The following is an 18668-nucleotide window of genomic DNA, read 5'->3' as shown; positions in this document are numbered from 1 at the left end:
CAGTCAGATACCATTTTAATTCTTTTCAGGTCTTTCATTGTCAGACGGAAGCAGCACGGCACAACGTCACGCTAAAAAATAAGTTAAAAATAACAGTGTGACCATCTCTCGCACACCCCCATACTGGATGTAACCCCAGACCATGATTTTGCCACCACCAAACTTCATTGTTTTCTGAGTGAATCTCGGATCCATGTGGGCTCCAGTAGGTCTCCTGCAATATTTGCGGTGACTGTGGTGTAATTCAATGGATGATTCATCTGAAAATTCCCCCTTTTGCCACTATTCCAGCGTTCATCCTTTTGACAGGCTGTGGGCCTTGGCAAATGCCACACATTTTTTAAAATTGTCTGCACCCTGAGAGATCTGCAGGGTGGAAGGCAACATAAATACCGTAATTTTCGGACTATAAAAAGACTGTCATAACTATGACACTATCATGGGCATTACTAATTGGTTATGACAGATGCCATTCAGTGTTATCCAGGAAATTATGTCTAACTTTCTTTATGTCCAGCTCAGAGGTTGCGCTAGACTTTTTCGTTGTCTGTCATTTTGATTGACAGGGTCATAAAAATCCGGTCATAATCTATTTTTACCCGTCACTTAAATTTTTAAAATGATGATAATGACATTGTGGTGACCCTTTGTTTGGCATAATGCACCTTCCGTACTTGTGTGTCCATTTGGCCGAGCGCGTTACCGGTGTAGGTTCAAGCGCCTACACCGGCTACGACAGTCACGTGACAGAGACACTTAAGAGCCGCGCGCGGTCCTCTCACTATCCACTCGCTCTCGCTATATGATTGGCCGAAGAGTCGAAATGCTCTCCCGTGAAATGCCTGTTTAAAAATGTTCCCGTTGTTACTTCTTGCGTTCGCTTATAAGTGCCCATTTAAAAAGGAAAAGCGATGGATGATACTACACACAGAGCATATTATTAACAAATGTTAAAGTTGTATAATCATATAGCGAGAATAAGAAACGTCACTGAGGCCCTAGTAGGTAGGTAGCCTACCATATGTAGCATATGGAGCAATGAAATTAACAGTTGACCTGCTGTGGCCTGAACGTAGTCTCACACTTTCCTCCTGGTGCGCATGGACTTGAATTGCGTGCCCGCTTGTGCAGTCCGTTTTTTTCACCTCTTTTATCAACACCATCGTCGTTTTGGGGCTTTTTGAAGAAACTTCGGACACTCAGTTGCCTTGACATTTTTTCAGAGTAAGGCCAATGACGTCATGCATCAAGAGAGACTATAGCTAATTAATATGCTCACTCGCCACCCTGTGGTCTGGGGTGTGAATTGCAACCGGTCAAAATGACGGATGGACTTCAGTTTTTTCCGTCACCGTTTTAAAAAATCGGTCAACGACGGAAAATATTCGGTTAACGCGACCCCTGATCCATTCAAAAGTGAGATAATTTGCCGGATGACACTTAAAGGCATCTGTTATAAGCATTCATTAATGCTAATGAAAGTGTCATGTCATAATTATGATTGTCTTATGACAGTCTTATGGCGCCACTGTCAAATAAAGTGTTACCAAATACCATAACGAGCAATTAATGAACCAACTGGAACAGTAACTAAAGAAATAATCAGCACAAAACATGAATTTTGATTATTTACATCTGTAGCGCTGCAATGCATGCTAGGAGGCATGTTGGACAACAACAGTGTTGACAGCAGGTGGCAGCAGAGGTTGACTGTCTCAGTGTCGCAGTGATGGCCAATTGAGACTTCTTGGAGAAATGAAGCTTTGCAGCCAATTGATACAAAGCTTCATGGTGGTTCATTTGGTCTTACGATGCCGCTGTCAAATAACGTGTTACCGGTTAATATCTTTTGGGGTAAATATCCCTTAATACAGTGAGGACAGCTGCAGCTTATAGTCCAGTGCGGCTTATCTATGAACAAATGCTGTTTTCGTGTCAAATTTGGTGGGTGGCGGCTCATAGTCAGCTGCGCCTTATAGTCCAAAAAGGTAGTCAAAAATATCAACAAATCTTAGCTGCCTCTTACATTCCTAACCATAAAAAGGGACAAATTCTGCAGATGGATGGTGCTCCATCGCATACTTCAATCTCTACCTCAAGGCAAAGAAGATCAAGATCCCCCAGGACTGGCCAGCCCAGTCACCAGACATGAACTTGATGAAAGAGGAAGCATGGAGGACGAAACCCAAGAATTTTGATGAACTCTTCGAGGCATGCAAGACTGCTTTCTTTGATGTTCCTAAAGACTTCATCAATAAATTGTATGAATCCTTGCCGGACCACATGGATGCAGTCCTTCAAGCCCATTGAAGTCATCACTACTTAATTTGCTTATGTTATATACCATATTTTTGTATTTGAAGTACATTTTTTGTTCAATTTTGACACTACTTTCTGTCGGCGACAAAACTTTTGTCTTGCCAAAATTTGACCTTTATGTCTTCATTAAATGATAAATCTTTTTTTCAGTGAAACAAATATATTTTTGTACATTCAGCATCATTTGGGAGGGTCTTAGCTTTCATATGAGCCATTTCTGAAACCAATTGAATAATTAAAAGTCAGGTCATTAGCAATTGTTTCTACAAAATGGATAAGCGACAAGACTTTTGTCAGGGACTGCATATAAACAACTGTGTTGCGCGCGCCAAAGGTTGCCCGACGAAGAAAAATTCAATTCAATTCAATAAACTTTATTTATCCCTCCGAGTCAAGTGTAGTGTAAGGCCACCTGAACATAAAGAAAAAAAAAATCTTTGCAAGAAGCTTCCAGTTTCTAGGAATTGAATTAAATCGTGGTAGACGTAATATTGGTAAATATCATGAAGTTATTTAAAGAATCAATATTGTATTTATTGGCATGGAATCGGCGACTCACAGTTCTACAAATTTCCTTGTTTCAAACAAGCATAAACAACGGTGGTTTATAGTTTACAGAAAAGGAATGGATTGTGGTTTAAAGCAAATTTAATACAAAAATGTGAATTTATGAAATGACACAAAGTTACAGTATGTTTCCAGTTGCAATTTGTAACTAACCCAGATTTGGCTGACACTTGACTCTTTCTGAAATAAAAATAAAAAAATGTTTAAATTAAAAGTCCATCAGCCACTTGTGACGATTACTGCAATTACCAGAATGTCATAGTTTCAAGAGGCACTTGGTTGAGAGCAAGTGTGGGTGTGTGGATGCGGGAAATGTTTTGTTTCTTTCTAAAAGGGCTTGTTTTGCACATTGTATGCTGACAATAAAGGGGTTTTCTAACCACATTAGTCGATTTTTCCAGGTGCTGTTAAAACACAATTAAAAAAAATTAAGCATAAACTCTTCGCATCAATGCAATCACTGCTGGTGCCTGTCTTTGAACCTGCCGTGCTATGATCTCAAAATACAGGTTCTAAATTGCATGTAAACACATATACAGTGCCCTCCATAATTATTGGTACCCCTGGTTAAGATGTGTTTTTTAGCTTCTAATATATATATATATATATATATATATATACAGTGCCTTGCAAAAGTATTCGGCCCCCTTGAATCTTGCAACCTTTCGCCACATTTCAGGCTTCAAACATAAAGATATGAAATTTAATTTTTTTTGTCAAGAATCAACAACAAGTGGGGCACAATCGTGAAGTGGAACAACATTTATTGGATAATTTAAACTTTTTTGACAAATAAAAAACTGAAAAGTGGGGCGTGCAATATTATTCGGCCCCTTTACTTTCAGTGCAGCAAACTCACTCCAGAAGTTCAGTGAGGATCTCTGAATGATCCAATGATCCGATGATGATAAATAGAATCCACCTGTGTGTAATCAAGTCTCCGTATAAATGCACCTGCTCTGTGATAGTCTCAGGGTTCTGTTTAAAGTGCAGAGAGCATTATGAAAACCAAGGAACACACCAGGCAGGTCCGAGATACTGTTGTGGAGAAGTTTAAAGCTGGATTTGGATACAAAAAGATTTCCCAAGCTTTAAACATCTCAAGGAGCACTGTGCAAGCCATCATATTGAAATGGAAAGAGCATCAGACCACTGCAAATCTACCAAGACCCAGCCGTCCTTCCAAACTTTCTTCTCAAACAAGGAGAAAACTGATCAGAGATGCAGCCAAGAGGCCCATGATCACTCTGGATGAACTGCAGAGATCTACAGCTGAGGTGGGAGAGTCTGTCCATAGGACAACAATCAGTCGTACACTGCACAAATCTGGCCTTTATGGAAGAGTGGCAAGAAGAAAGCCATTTCTCAAAGATATCTATAAAAAGTCTCGTTTAAAGTTTGCCACAAGCCACCTGGGAGACACACCAAACATGTGGAAGAAGGTGCTCTGGTCAGATGAAACCAAAATTGAACTTTTTGGCCACAATGCAAAACGATATGTTTGGTGTAAAAGCAACACCGCTCATCACCCTGAACACACCATCCCCACTGTCAAACATGGTGGTGGCAGCATCATGGTTTGGGTCTGCTTTTCTTCAGCAGGGACAGGGAAGATGGTTAAAATTGACGGGAAGATGGATGCAGCCAAATACAGGAACATTCTGGAAGAAAACCTGTTGGTATCTGCACAAGACCTGAGACTGGGACGGAGATTTATCTTCCAACAGGACAATGATCCAAAACATAAAGCCAAATCTACAATGGAATGGTTCAAAAATAAACGTATCCAGGTGTTAGAATGGCCAAGTCAAAGTCCAGACCTGAATCCAATTGAGAATCTGTGGAAAGAGCTGAAGACTGCTGTTCACAAACACTCTCCATCCAACCTCACTGAGCTCGAGCTGTTTTGCAAGGAAGAATGGGCAAGAATGTCAGTCTCTCGATGTGCAAAACTGATAGAAACATACCCCAAGCGAGTTGCAGCCGTAATTGGAGCAAAAGGTGGCGCTACAAAGTATTAACGCAAGGGGGCCGAATAATATTGCACGCCCCACTTTTCAGTTTTTTATTTGATAAAAAAGTTTAAATTATCCAATAAATTTTGTTCCACTTCACGATTGTGTCCCACTTGTTGTTGATTCTTGACAAAAAATTAAAATTTTATATCTTTATGTTTGAAGCCTGAAATGTGGCGAAAGGTTGCAAGGTTCAAGGGGGCCGAATACTTTTGCAAGGCACTGTATTTGACATCAAATAATGTGTGTCACAATTATAAGCACCCCTGGTGTTAATACTTTGTACAACCCCCTTTTGCCAACAAAACAGCACCTAATCTTCTCCTATAATGTTTCACAAGCTTGAATTTGTGTCTGGTGAACCATTTCTGTGTACATTTGGCCATATGTTTAGGATCATTGTCTTGCTGAAAGACCCAGTGACGACCCATCTTCAGCTTTAGGGCAGAGGGCAACAGATTTTGATTTAAAATGTCAATGTTCAATCACTGACCTTGCCATTTGGCAAACTTTATGATGTGTTCACGAGACTTGCTCTTTGATGATACTCCCGTCTGCTTGGTCCATTTTTGTATGTAGAAAAATATTTGACTGTGATTTCGCGTTGAACCGGAAACAAGTCTGAGCGAACCAATCACAGTCACGCCTCGTCATATGCGTTAACGTGACGCTAGGGTTTGAAAAATCAATAGGACCGCGTCAGGCTACGGCGCAGGGTTGTAACACGGGTCTTCCTTGACGGCGCAGGTCTGATGCAGAAGTATAAGTCGGCCTTAAGTTAGTGTGCATGCGTTCATAAATGATACTGAAGAGGAAGAATTTAATGGGTTTGTGAGATTGAGAGTTTCGTAAGCAAGTTATGCTGTGTTGTGTAGTCTATAGCTATCCGTAGTACTGTAAATGTTGCATTGACAGATACCTATTTATCCTCCATTTTATTGTTATCACATCACACTATAATTAGAAGCATGTCTATAAGTGAGGCATTATTCAGAGCCTCCGGCTCGCACAAGTTGTCAAACTTGCTGGGGGAGTGCCTGTTTTCCAAGGCAAGAATATTATAATTCCTTTAATGTATAATGTATGTTCTTGGTCACTGATCAAATAAAATTACCCCTATAATTACAATTTGTACTAAAGTGTGAATTTTTGTTGTTGTTGTTTTTGTTTGTGTTTTTGCTTTGTGGAGTGCGGTACAATTTATAATCAGAAAAATACAGTACAGTCCCTGACAAAAGTCTTGTCACTTATCCATTTTGTAGAAACAATTGCTAATGACCTGACTTTTAATTATTCAATTGGTTTCAGAAATAGCTAATATGAAAGCCAAGACCCTCCCAAATGATGTTGAATGTAAAAAAATCATTTGTTTCACTGAAAAAAGATTTATCATTTAATGAAGACATAAAGGTCAAATTTTGGCAGGACAAAAGTTTTGTCGCCGACAGAAAGCAGAGTCAAAATTGGACAAAAAATGCACTTCAAATACAAAATTATGTTACATAACATAAGCGAATTAAGTAGTGGTGCTGTGAGATCCAAATTTAATATTTTGCATGACTTCCATGGACTTAGGCAAGGATTCATACAATTTATTGATGAAGTCATCAGGAACATCAAAGAAGGCAGTCTTGCATGCCTCCCAGAGTTCACCAACATTCTTGGGTTTCGTCTTCCATGCTTCCTCTTTCATCCTACCCCAGACATGCTCAATGATTTTCATGTCTGGTGACTGGGCTGGCCAGTCCTGGAGGCTCTTGATTGAAGTATGTGATGGAGCACCATCCTGCTGCAGAATTTGTCCCTTTTTATGGTTAGGAATGTACGAGGCAGTTATGATTTGGTGATATCTCAGACTATTTATGTAGCCTTCCACCCTGCAGATCTCTCGTACACCCCATACTGGATGTAACCCCAGACCATGATTTTGCCACCACCAAACTCCAGTCGGTCTCCTGCAATATTTGCGGCGACTGTGGTGTAATTCAATGGAAGATTCATCTGAAAAATCCACCTTTTGCCACTTTTCCAGCGTCCATCCTTTTGACAGGCTGTGGGCCTTGGCAAATGCCACACAGTTTTTTAATTGTATGCACCCTGAGAGATAAATAGCCTGAAATATCAACAAATCTTAGCTGCTTCGTACATTCCTAACCATAAAACGGGACAAATTCTGCAGCAGGATGGTGCTCCATCGCATACTTCAATCTCTACCTTAAAGTTCCTCAAGGCAAAGGAGATCAAGATCCTCCAGGACAGGCCAGCCCAGTCACCAGACATGAACTTGATGAAAGAGGAAGCATAGAAGACGAAACCCAAGAATGTTGATGAACTCTGGAAGGCATGCAAGACTGCTTTCTTTGATGTTCCTGATGACTTCATCAATAAATTGTATGAATCCTTGCCGAAGCCCATGGAAGTCATACAAAATATTAAATTTGGATCTCACAGCACCACTATTTAATTGGCTTATGTTATGTAACATATTTTTGTATTTGAAGCAGGGGTGAAAGTGGGCCAGAACGGTCAGGAACGCAGTTCCGGTCTAAGATTCAGGGCCGGAGTGAAGTTCCGGTATAAGATTCAGCATTCAGGCACGTGGTGCTTTCATTCTGAAAATATGACGGCAACTGTGAACACACTATGAAAAAAAAAAAAATGCTAAGCTGCCACACATGCATTTCATCTCCAAGAAGAAAACAATCTACCAACATCAGATTTACATACACAAGTGTTAACAACAAGCATAATAAAGTACTTGTGTAGCTGCTGCAGTTATCAGAGTCTGATGATGATGATTCACGTCAGTGTGCGAATGCACGCAGCAAAGCAAAACGCCTGGACCCATTTATCCGTTCAATTGGCTGACATACTGAAATGTGATCAACAGAGATAGTTAGCTCTGATTGGTTCAAATGTGCATGTTTTCTGGAACAGCATAAAAAAGGGTAGTTTAATTGATGTTACAAAAAAGGGCAATGCAACACAAAATGGACCAAATCCGAAGAGCAACGAAAGAGTTGAGCAGGCTTATTTATCATATTTAGTTTTATTTGCTGTGATGGGGAGGTTCAGAACATCTTAGCTGTCAATTTGCACTTTGGACTTACAGTGCCCTCCATAATTATTGGCACCCCTGGTTAAGATGTGTTTTTTAGCTTCTAATATTTTTCTTTTTATTCAAATAATATGGGACCTTAATGGGGAAAAAAAAGGGTTAAATCCAACCTTCAATACAAGTGCATTTATTCAGTGGGGAAAAACCCACATAAAGAAATAATTATTTGACATCAAATAATGTGTGTCATAATTATTAGCACCCCAGGTGGTAATACTTTGTACAACCCCCTTTTGCCAACAAAACAAGGTCTGGGGACTGAGATTGCCATGGGAGGAGCTTGATTTTTTGTCTGGTGAGCCATTTCTGTGTAGATTTGGCCATATGTTTAGGGTCATTGTCTTGCTGAAAGACCCAGTGACGACCCATCTTCAGCTTTCGGGCAGAGGGCAACAGATTTTGATTTAAAATGTCCTGGTATTTCAAAGCATTCATGATGCCATGCACCCTAACAAGGTTCCCAGGGCCTCTGGAAGCGAAACAGCCCCACAGCATCACTGACCCACCCCAATACTTCACAGTGGGTATGAGGTGCTTTTCAGCATGCACATATTTCGTGGCACGTCAGACCCACTTAGAGTGTTTGGTTCCAAAAAGCTCAATCTTGGTCTCATCTGACCAAAGCACACGGTCCCAATTGAAGCCTGGGACCGTGTGCTTTGGTCTAAGTGGGTCTGGGTCTATTTTATTTTTATTTTTTATTTTATTTTTTACCAGGGGTGCCAATAATTATGGAGGGCACTGCATATTTGCTCATTTATGTTAGGCTACTTATTCATTTCCTTAGGATTTAAAAAAGTCAATAATTGAGCGATCTTCAAAATAAATTCCATTTCCCTCTGCATAATATTAGTCATTTGTACTTATTTTTCTGAGTGTATGTTACTTATGTCTTTATTATAAAAATTTTTTAAATTTTTTAAAAAAAAGTAAATGTTTACATTAACTTCAATTTAAATATACATCCTATGTTCTTAAGTAGTTAAAATTGAGATTTGGCATTTAGTATGTGAGGAAATAAAAAAATAAATATAAAATTAAAAATAAAAATTAGGAGATGGAGGTAGGGGTTATTGCTGTTTTTGTTAACTTTTGGTTTGCAAATCATTGAAAAAAGACAATTTTGAATAAAAATCAGTTTTTGTATGTGTTGTACAAATAATGATGCTAAAACAGTTTTCTTTGCATTTCAGTAGTTTAAGAGGTTTGGGACCCCCCCCCCCCCAAAAAAAAAAAAAAAGAAAGAAAAATAAATTAATAGATTTTTTTAAATCCTGGCTCCGTGGCGACCTTCACGTCAGGGAATTTCGGCAACAAATTCTAGCCACTTTCCCCCCTGATTTGAAGTACATTTTTTGTTAAATTTTCACACTACTTTCTGTAGGCGACAAAACTTTTGTCTTTCCAAAATTTGACCTTTATGTCTTCATTAAATGATAAATCTTTTTTCAGTGAAACAAATATATTTTTGTACATTCAACATCATTTGGTAGGGTCTTAGCTTTCGTATGAGCCATTTCTGAAACCAACTGAATAATTAAAAGTCAGGTTATTAGTAGTGTTGACCGATACCATTTTTTGGGCCCGATACCGATACAGATACCTGGCTGTGCAGTATCGGCCGATACCATTCTGATACCACTCTGTTTGCAAAAAAAAAAAAAATATATATATATATATATATATATATATATATATATATATGTGTGTGTACATATAAGGGATGCAACGATACAGTTAAGTCATGGTTCGGTACGATTTTCGATACAATTCAATACATTTAATGCTCTGAAACAGAAAATACAACTGTTAATATTATTATATTTTATTTTTTGCTAACAAGCAAAAATAACAGTGCCATCATATAAACAAGCATTTTAGTGCATCGTATTTATGTGCTTACTTCTTACTGATCTGAAGACATTTTGTATGTAAGTGCTGAGAACAATCTTTAATGTTAGTAAAGTGGGGCACACTGTTGATTGCTGCAGCTCTCTTAGCAGTGAAATTTACCATATAAGCAAAACATCCTATTTGTGGTCCGAGTCCATCTGTAACATGTACTGAATTAACAGTATTTGCAATATTATCTATAATCACTGGTATGAATTGATTTGGCCTGCCTAACTTCCATTCAGTCATGGCGGTTTCTAATTCATCAATGTAGTATATGGACTACACGTCGCTCTGGGCTCGCAGCGAATGGCATGGGATCTAATGTAGCACATCTAGGTTGCTATTAGATGATATCTAGTGTGTGCGTGCGAGAGTTGGCATGGGATCTAACATAGGACATCTAGGTTGCTATTTGATGATATCTAGTGTGCGCGCTGCGCCGCTAGAGTGTTTTCTGGCCATAGAAGTCACTTCTGCTCTTTACTGCACAACACCAGCATATGACACTCGACTTTCATAAACAGGACGAGTTTGAAGTACGGCGCTCTTAATTTGCCACTCATTGTTTATCATGAAACCATGAGAGTTTGCTTAGTCTCCCACGGTCTTAACCTTTCTGATCCCATTGGCTCTACAACGGCAGGCGTTAGCTTATGCATGCTAATCATTTGTGAATGTCCTGCCAAATAAGCAGCGTAATATCACGGATATGCGTTGTAGTTTACATTCTTAATATTGAAGACGAAGGTGTTAATTTCGTTTGGTAATGTCGAGACAAGACACATATGTCATGCATCGGGATTTGGGAAGTTAGCTCACGTGGGGAGGACAGTACGTTTTTGTTCAAGTGTTGCTAGTAGATGGTATCGGCGCCTTAAATGTTGGTACTCGTCGATACCGATACCACCAATTGGGGCCAGATCGGTGCCCCCTGCCGATACTGGTATCGGTATCGGTGCAACTTTAGTTATTAGCAATTTTTTCTACAAAATGGATAAGCGGCAAGACTTTTGTCAGGGACTGAATATCGCAAACCCCCCAAGAGTCGCAATGTCCTTTTTTTAAAAAAAATATTGTTCAGCCCGATCGCAAACCTTTTGTAAATCGGGCATTGTTTTATCCCTAGCTTACAGCGCAGCAGATTGCCATCCAACAGCAGCTTCTTCAAGTGCAGCAGCAGCATCTACTCAACCTGCAGAGGCAAGGCCTGCTCTCTGTGCTCCCAACTAGCGCTGCCGGTACGTCCCATTCTTTTGTTCGACTGCCAACGCGTGAAAGTCTGACAGACTGATTTTAATGTCACGTTGCGATAATTCAGGCTCCGAAAATGGCAGCGGCACGTCAGCCGTGGGTGGGGACTCCAGAGAGTCAACCAATCATCAATCTGCGACCAACGGCCATCCCGCACTATTGAAGAGGAAGGAAAGGTGCTTTCCTGTTTAAACCGAGGCCTTTTATACATCCTGTTGTGCTTTCGGCCTTTGCTTTCTGTGGTTACACATCGTGAGATGCATCACTGACGCTGCTTGTTATGTTCTGTTTTGGCAGTTCGCTGGATGAAAACTCATCAAGTAGTCACCCTCTCTACGGGAACGGCATGTGCAAATGGCCCGGCTGTGAGACTGTCTTTGGAGACTTTCAGGCATTTCTCAAGTGAGTCAAGTTTTGTTGCTGCCATGTTGACCAACTAGCAAGACATCGTGATGCTACTGCTTTTTTAGGGGTTTTAAGAGGTTTCTTCAAAACATGGTGTAAGATTGTTGTTAATTTTTCTTTTATATGTTTGTCTTTTGGAGTTTTGACATACTGTACAACTTTAGAACTTTACTTTAGTACTTTTTTCAAGCTATTTTTAAGTTCTAGTTAAATTTTAAGTTAGTCTAAACCGTAAGTCCTGATAGGATTTTGAGTTTTTGCAGTGTTCAAAATAAATACCTGCTGTATTGGAGCACATTAGGGACCAGTGCTACATGGTGTTTTATCCAGCAATGACTACTGAGCTAAAATTGGCATTTAGCATTATTAAGTTTTTATTTTACACCCTCATCACTCTACAGCGCTGTTTTCACAGATTAAATAAAGCCTGTATGTTAGACACGTAAGCCATGCATCGACAGTGGTCATAATTAAGAGAAACCTAGCCCTCCGCAGGGCTAACGTTACGTGGCTGAGTGACAGTAACGTTAAACTTATTTGTTAGCGATTAGAAGTCTACTGGTTTAAGATGGTGGCTGTTTACTAATGCCACTGACTGTCATTTCGCATCTAGTTCAACATACATGTGATCTCTATGAGACGCATCATACGCTATCTGCTACCACCGTAGCATCATGCGGGCTAGTTATTAGCAACGTCGCCATCGTTTGTAGCAGCTGTCGGCTGCAGTAAGTTTTTTATTTATTTATTTTATTCATTTATTGCTTCTTCCTCTACGCACGTGACATCAACGCGTTGTCCCGCATTAAAAGTAGTCCGGGCAAAACGTGATGCTTAGAGCTGTCAAAATTAAACGATTACTCGAGGTGAATAAAATTACTCGGATCACTTTTTAAACTCGAGTTGCTCGAGTATTCGTTTCAGCTCTACTTGAGTTAATCGATTACTCGTTGCGGCTCAAATTTGATGTCTATCACTGTGATTGACAGTAATAAGAGATAAACCATTTTCTCAAAAACACCCAGATTTTCACACTGAACTCATTGGCTGCAACTGACCGTGATTGACATCTAATCCGTGTGAAATGGCTTTTGCTGCCTTCTCTCCCTGTTCAAATGGATAGAATTCTATTTGTAACCGATTGAAATCCACAGCAGAAGGATGAAGAGAGACATATTTTCTGTTTTCATTTTGTTTTGTAACTGTCTTAATGATTTATGTATCGTTTTATCTCGTTTTTATTTCTTAATCATGTCTTGCTGATTTCCATGAGATGTTAATCCCTGACCTTCCGTTATAACAATGAATTTGCCTTGGCTTGCGAAAAACAAATTGATTGGACGTGATCATCATCAATGGCACTGAAAGTTTTCACAAGTTCTTTTCCATGATGTTTTTCTGCTTTTAAATATGTTTTCAAATCTTTTTCTCTGCAGACATTTGAACAGCGAGCACACACTTGACGACAAGAGCACCGCCCAGTGTCGCGTGCAGATGCAAGTGGTTCAGCAGCTGGAACTACAGGTGTGTTTTGACAAATTCATCATTTTAATCAGACAGACTCAAGTGGAGTGAAATTCACACTGACTATTTTGAACATGGGTGACAGCTGTGGTGCCATGTTGTTTTCACACCATGCCTGGAAGTTGTACCTCTATATCTTTCTGTCATATAACACAGACAGTGAAGTTACCACCTTTATTCCTGTTTTTTTTTTTTTTTTTAACATAGTTAAAGAAAGACAAGGAGCGACTTCAAGCAATGATGGCTCATCTGAAGTCATCTGAACCCAAAGCTGCAGCTCAGCCCGTAAGTTTTGGTCATTTCACACGTTCATGTTAGGCTGTCAGAGTTTTCCCCTTGAAAAGTTGTGAAGCCTGGTGGTAGAAAACCCCCCGCAAGTTTTTTTTGGGTTAATATATATATATATATATATAGGAAATTGGTCTCATGATCCGATTTGCGATGCAAGGCTCACGATAACAATGATCTCACGATATGGCGACACAACAATTATTGATACACGGGTCAGCAAATCATTCTAGGACAGTGGTTCTTAACCTGGGTTCGGTGAGTAAGTCTAAGGCAGGGGTGTCCAAACTTTTTGCAAAGGGGGCCAGATTTGGTGTGGTAAAAATGTGGGGGGCCGACCTTGGCTGATGTCGTTTACGTAGAACAATATATTTAAGCAAATTTTAGAAAGCCATTCTGTGTGTCACATTTGCTTTATTATTTTTTTAATTCGTAATTTCAACAATCTCGCAACTAGCCTTTGTGGCATTCTCTTTCGACTCTCGGGCTCTTGCAAAATAATGCTGGTGTGAAATTATACTAGTTTCAAGTTGCTGCGAATCTTCCCTGTAATATAGTCGTACATGTCAGCATGTCTTGTTTGGTAATATCGCCTCACATCGAACTCCTTAAAAACAGCGACTGTCTCTTTGCAAATGAGGCAGACAGAGTTGTTGCTCAGTTGTTGTTTTTTTGTTTATTGTCGCCAATTTAGAAAATTGGAAGTAAAGGGTCACAAGGGGTAATGTTACTTGGAGTGCTGCTGACTTTTAGTGGGTAAATTTAGTGTGTACGCTACTTCATATGCTGGTATTAGGACTGCAGACCAATTTATTAAGTCTGTGTGCGGGCCAGACGTTATTGATTTTATGACAGAGGCTGGAGGCCGGATGAAATTTGACCTAGGGCAGCATTTGGCCCCCGGGCCGGACTTTGGACATGTCTGGTCTAAGGGGTTCGGTGAAGGTAAAGAAACGCAGAGCCCTGTTTTTGTACGTTGATTAAATCCAGGCAAAGTGGCTTTTTAGACCAGGTTTTGGACTGGTTTGCTCCCAATTTACAAGCTTAATCCATTTCTTTTGACTGCTAGTCCTCGATATGATGGGTGGGAGAACTGGTTTGCTCAGTGGAAGGTTGACTCGCACTTGGTATGAGGGAATACAACAGACCAATGGGCAGCATGGTCTCAAATTTTGACATGTTTAGAAAACATGCTGTAAAAATGAAAAGAATTTTGAACGGGAATTTGCTAAATTTTTAGATTGGTATCTTACATACAGTGCCCTCCATAATTATTGGCACCCCTGGTTAAGATGTGTTTTTTAGCTTCTAATATTTTTTTTTTTATTCAAATAATATGGGACCTTAATGGGGGGAAAAAAGGGGAAAAATCAAACCTTCAATACAAGTGCATATATTCAGTGGGGGGAAAAATCCAGCATAAAGAAATAATTATTTGACATCAAATAATGTGTGTCACAATTATTAGCACCCCTGGTGTTAATACTTTGTACAACCCCCTTTTGCCAACAAAACAAGGTCTGGGGATTGAGATGGCCATGGGAGGAGCTTGATTTTGTGTCTGGTGAACAATTTCTGTATAGATTTGGCCATATGTTTAGGGTCATTGTCTTGCTGAAAGACCCAGTGACGACCCATCTTCAGCTTTCGGGCAGAGGGCAACAGATTTTGATTTAAAATGTCCTGGTATTTCAAAGCATTCATGATACCATGCACCCTAACAAGGTTCCCAGGGCCTTTGGAAGCGAAACAGCCCCACAGCATCCCTGACCCACCCCCATACTTCACAGTGGGTATGAGGTGCTTTTCAGCATGCGCATCTTTCGTGGCACGCCAGACCCACTTAGAGTGTTTGGTTCCAAAAAGCTCAATCTTGGTCTCATCTGACCAAAGCACATGGTCCCAGTTGAAGCCTGGAAAAAATTTCCAAAACTTCCAAAATTTTAAATCAAAATCGAAAGCTGAAGATGGGTCGTCACTGGGTCTTTCAGCAAGACAATGACCCTAAACATATGGCCAAATCTACACAGAAATGGTTCACCAGACACAAAATCAAGCTCCTCCCATGGCCATCTCAATCCCCAGACTTTGTTTTGTTGCCAAAAGGGGGTTGTACTAAGTATTAACACCAGAGGTGCTAATGATTGTGACATGTATTATTTGATGTCGAATAATTATTTCTATATGTGGGATTTTTTCCCCACTGAATAAATGCACTTGTACTGAAGGTTGGATTTTTCTCTTTTTTTCCATGAAGGTCCCATATTATTTGAATAAAAAAAAATATTTGAAGCTAAAAACACATCTTAACCAGGGGTGGAGGGCACTGTATATAGATTTTGAATTTGGAAAAAAAATGGCTTTATTATCTAATTCCGAAGGGTTCGGTGAATCAACAGCAAGGTTAAGAACCACTGTTCCAGAACAGTCTACAAAACAACTAATAAACAGAAAACCAAGCTATTTTCACCCATTTGCTGTGAATTGGAATGAGTTCATCACTAGTGGACGTCCAATCAATTTCAAGTGCATTTCAGGTCATTTCCTGTTGATTTTGGCGCATTTCTGAGTCAATTCCTGTTGATTATGGGCATTTACTTGACACCTTCTGATGATTTTGGGTTACAGAACAGAAAGTGACCTGGGAATGTCCCGAAATGAATAGAAAGTGAATCAAAATGCAAGAAGTGGCGTGTAATTTCCCTAAAATGAACAGAAAGTGAGCTGCGAATGTCCCCCCCCCCCCCCCCCCCCCACACACACACACACTGAACCGAACGTGACCTAGGAAATCCCTAAATGAATAGAAAGTGACTCAAAATCAACATAAAGTGCTGTGTAAATGCCTTAAAATGAACAAGAAGTGAGCTGCACATGCACCACCACCCGCCCCCCGGGAAGACTAACTTTTAGGTCTCTGGTTTCAATGCCATTGACGGTGTTAGATGTCCACTCTATCCTGACTAGGAGGGGTGAATTAACATGCGTAGTCAAAGGCAACCAATGAGCTAACTAGGGCTGTCCCAAACGACTAATTTTCTCCCGATTAGTCAGCCGACTATTTTTACGATTAGTCGACTAATCTAATAATTAATTATTATTATTTATTTTTTTTTAGCGATGAAATTTTTGTTGACGCTTATCAATTCACAAAAAACATATTGGAACACTTAAATTATTTATTAAAGTACAAATAAACACATAAATAACAATAATAAATCACAAATAAACAATGAGTTCAAATGCTGATAGAATTAACTTGCAGCATCCCGACTGGAAAGATGGTCTCTTAAACTGATGGTTTACAACTTTTATTCCATCCTTGGTGCACACAAATAAAACAACACAATTAGAAATTTACAAAAACTTTTCACCTTTTTTTCTTTTAAACCTTAGTTGTATATCAATGAATTGCCTATATGAATTGCCTTTACCTTAAATTGTTACCTTATCATTGACGATCTCTCCCTTGAGTGTAATCACTGTATATACTGTATATATTTATGACCTTTTAACCTTATATAATTTTCTATACCATTAAATAAACCATAAAATGAAATAAACCTTTCAATTAGCATTAAGAACAATACTAATAGCACTTATAGGCCCATTGTCAATGAAACATCATTATTTAGTAAGGCGACAGCACCCTCTGGTGTACAAAAAATGAAAAAACAAAAACAAATTTACAACGGGGTGACGGCGCTTGAGGTGTTTATTCACGGCCGACGTGAAGCCAAGCTTGGCGTTGAAGAGACAGGACAGAAGAGTGTACCCTCCTTTGTTTCTTTGAAATAAGTCAATGTTTTGGACACTCTGGTGCGCTTTTTTTGGCTTTGTGCCGCTTTCCCCGCTTGCATACAGAGCATCCGACATTCTGAACTTTCCACGCATATATTTTTTTAAGCCTTCATTAACCGTCGACGGGATGTTGTGCTCGTCGACGGATTTACGTCATCGATGACGTCGACTATGTCGACTAGTCGGGACAGCTCTAGAGCTAACATTAGACACTATTCTTATGGAAAGTGTTGGTAGCAACCTGTTGCCTCCTTTTTTTAAACAGCGACACCTTTTAAAAACGATTATCGGTTACGGCAGCATATTGAAAACCTTTTGGGATACAAAGTATTGTGATATATCCCCATTCGATATATTGTCACACCTCTAATATCCAGTGGACTCTCATGTGACAAGCACAATCAGTGCTAGTATCATGAATGGAATAGATTTTCTCCACAAGAAGTAACTGAATTCCAGTTAATGCTTGCAACATGTCCTATGCCCGCTAAATGAGGCTCATTTTCTCTAATAAGATGTCACCGAAAAATAAGATATTTCATTTATAGCTTCGTTGTAGCCTGGGCGTGAGGCCAGAAAAGCGTGGAGGCCCGCCAGACTTATAAAGCTCTGGGGGGAGATCCTGGCTTGATATCCACTGTACGGGTAAAGCGACGAAATTGCAGCAACCCAGGCCAACTATACGCTGTGTCTATGATACACTTTGAAATATGAACGGAACATTACCGTACAGTAGGCCTGAACGATATTGGAAAAAACTATTGCTGCGATTTTTTGGGGGGTTTGCGATATTATATTGCGATATTAAAAAAAAAAATTATATATATATATATATATATATATATATATATATATTTTTATTTTTTTTTTTTTTTTTTGGAAGAAATTTTCACTAGATGATCTGAATAGCTGTTTGGAAAGACTCTCAATGACCAGTGTACAGTGATCCCTTGTTTTTCGCAGTTAATGGGGACCAGAACCCGCCGCAATCAGTGAAAAACCACGAAGTTGTGCACCCCACCCCCCAAATTTTTATATTTTTTGTGTGTGTGTGCTCAATGTATTTATTCAGATTTAGCATTGGAAAGAGATACATATAAGGCATGTTTTTTTTTCTCACCTTTTCCCCAAAGTATGATTTAAAAAAAAATATATACATATATATGTATATATATGTGTGTATATATATATATATATATATATATGGTTTTAAGCACTTCAAATGTTATTTTATATTATGATCAGTTTTAAACATAACTGTTAAACCAAATCATTTTTGAACAAGAATAAAGTACTGTAGTCGAAAAATGCTTGGCTTTATTAAATACTTCGGTTTATCTACCTTAGCTGTGACTCTTGTTGGACATGTAGAAATTACAAACTCCTCATGAACACTTCTGGCATTTAATTTATATGTCTCAAACGTCTCCACACACGCACACACATTCATTCCAAAGCGGCTTCCTTGCAGAAACGGTTTTACA

General features: G+C 39.3%; 1 protein-coding gene across 1 annotated transcript in view; it reads left to right on the top strand.

Moving 5' to 3' along the window:
* Window positions 1-18668, top strand: part of LOC130907570 (forkhead box protein P1-B-like) — a 69535-nt gene that overhangs the window by 42451 nt on the left and 8416 nt on the right. The window contains exons 5-9 of the mRNA XM_057822826.1: window positions 11042-11153; window positions 11234-11342; window positions 11464-11568; window positions 13008-13095; window positions 13303-13380. Coding sequence (XP_057678809.1) covers window positions 11042-11153; window positions 11234-11342; window positions 11464-11568; window positions 13008-13095; window positions 13303-13380 — 492 coding nt within the window. The remainder of the gene's footprint in view (window positions 1-11041; window positions 11154-11233; window positions 11343-11463; window positions 11569-13007; window positions 13096-13302; window positions 13381-18668) is intronic.

This window comes from Corythoichthys intestinalis, chromosome 2, assembly GCF_030265065.1.
Source record: "Corythoichthys intestinalis isolate RoL2023-P3 chromosome 2, ASM3026506v1, whole genome shotgun sequence".
NCBI lineage: Eukaryota > Metazoa > Chordata > Actinopteri > Syngnathiformes > Syngnathidae > Corythoichthys > Corythoichthys intestinalis.
The sequence above is the reverse complement of the archived record's forward strand: the minus strand, read 5'-3'. Positions and strand labels throughout refer to the sequence as shown.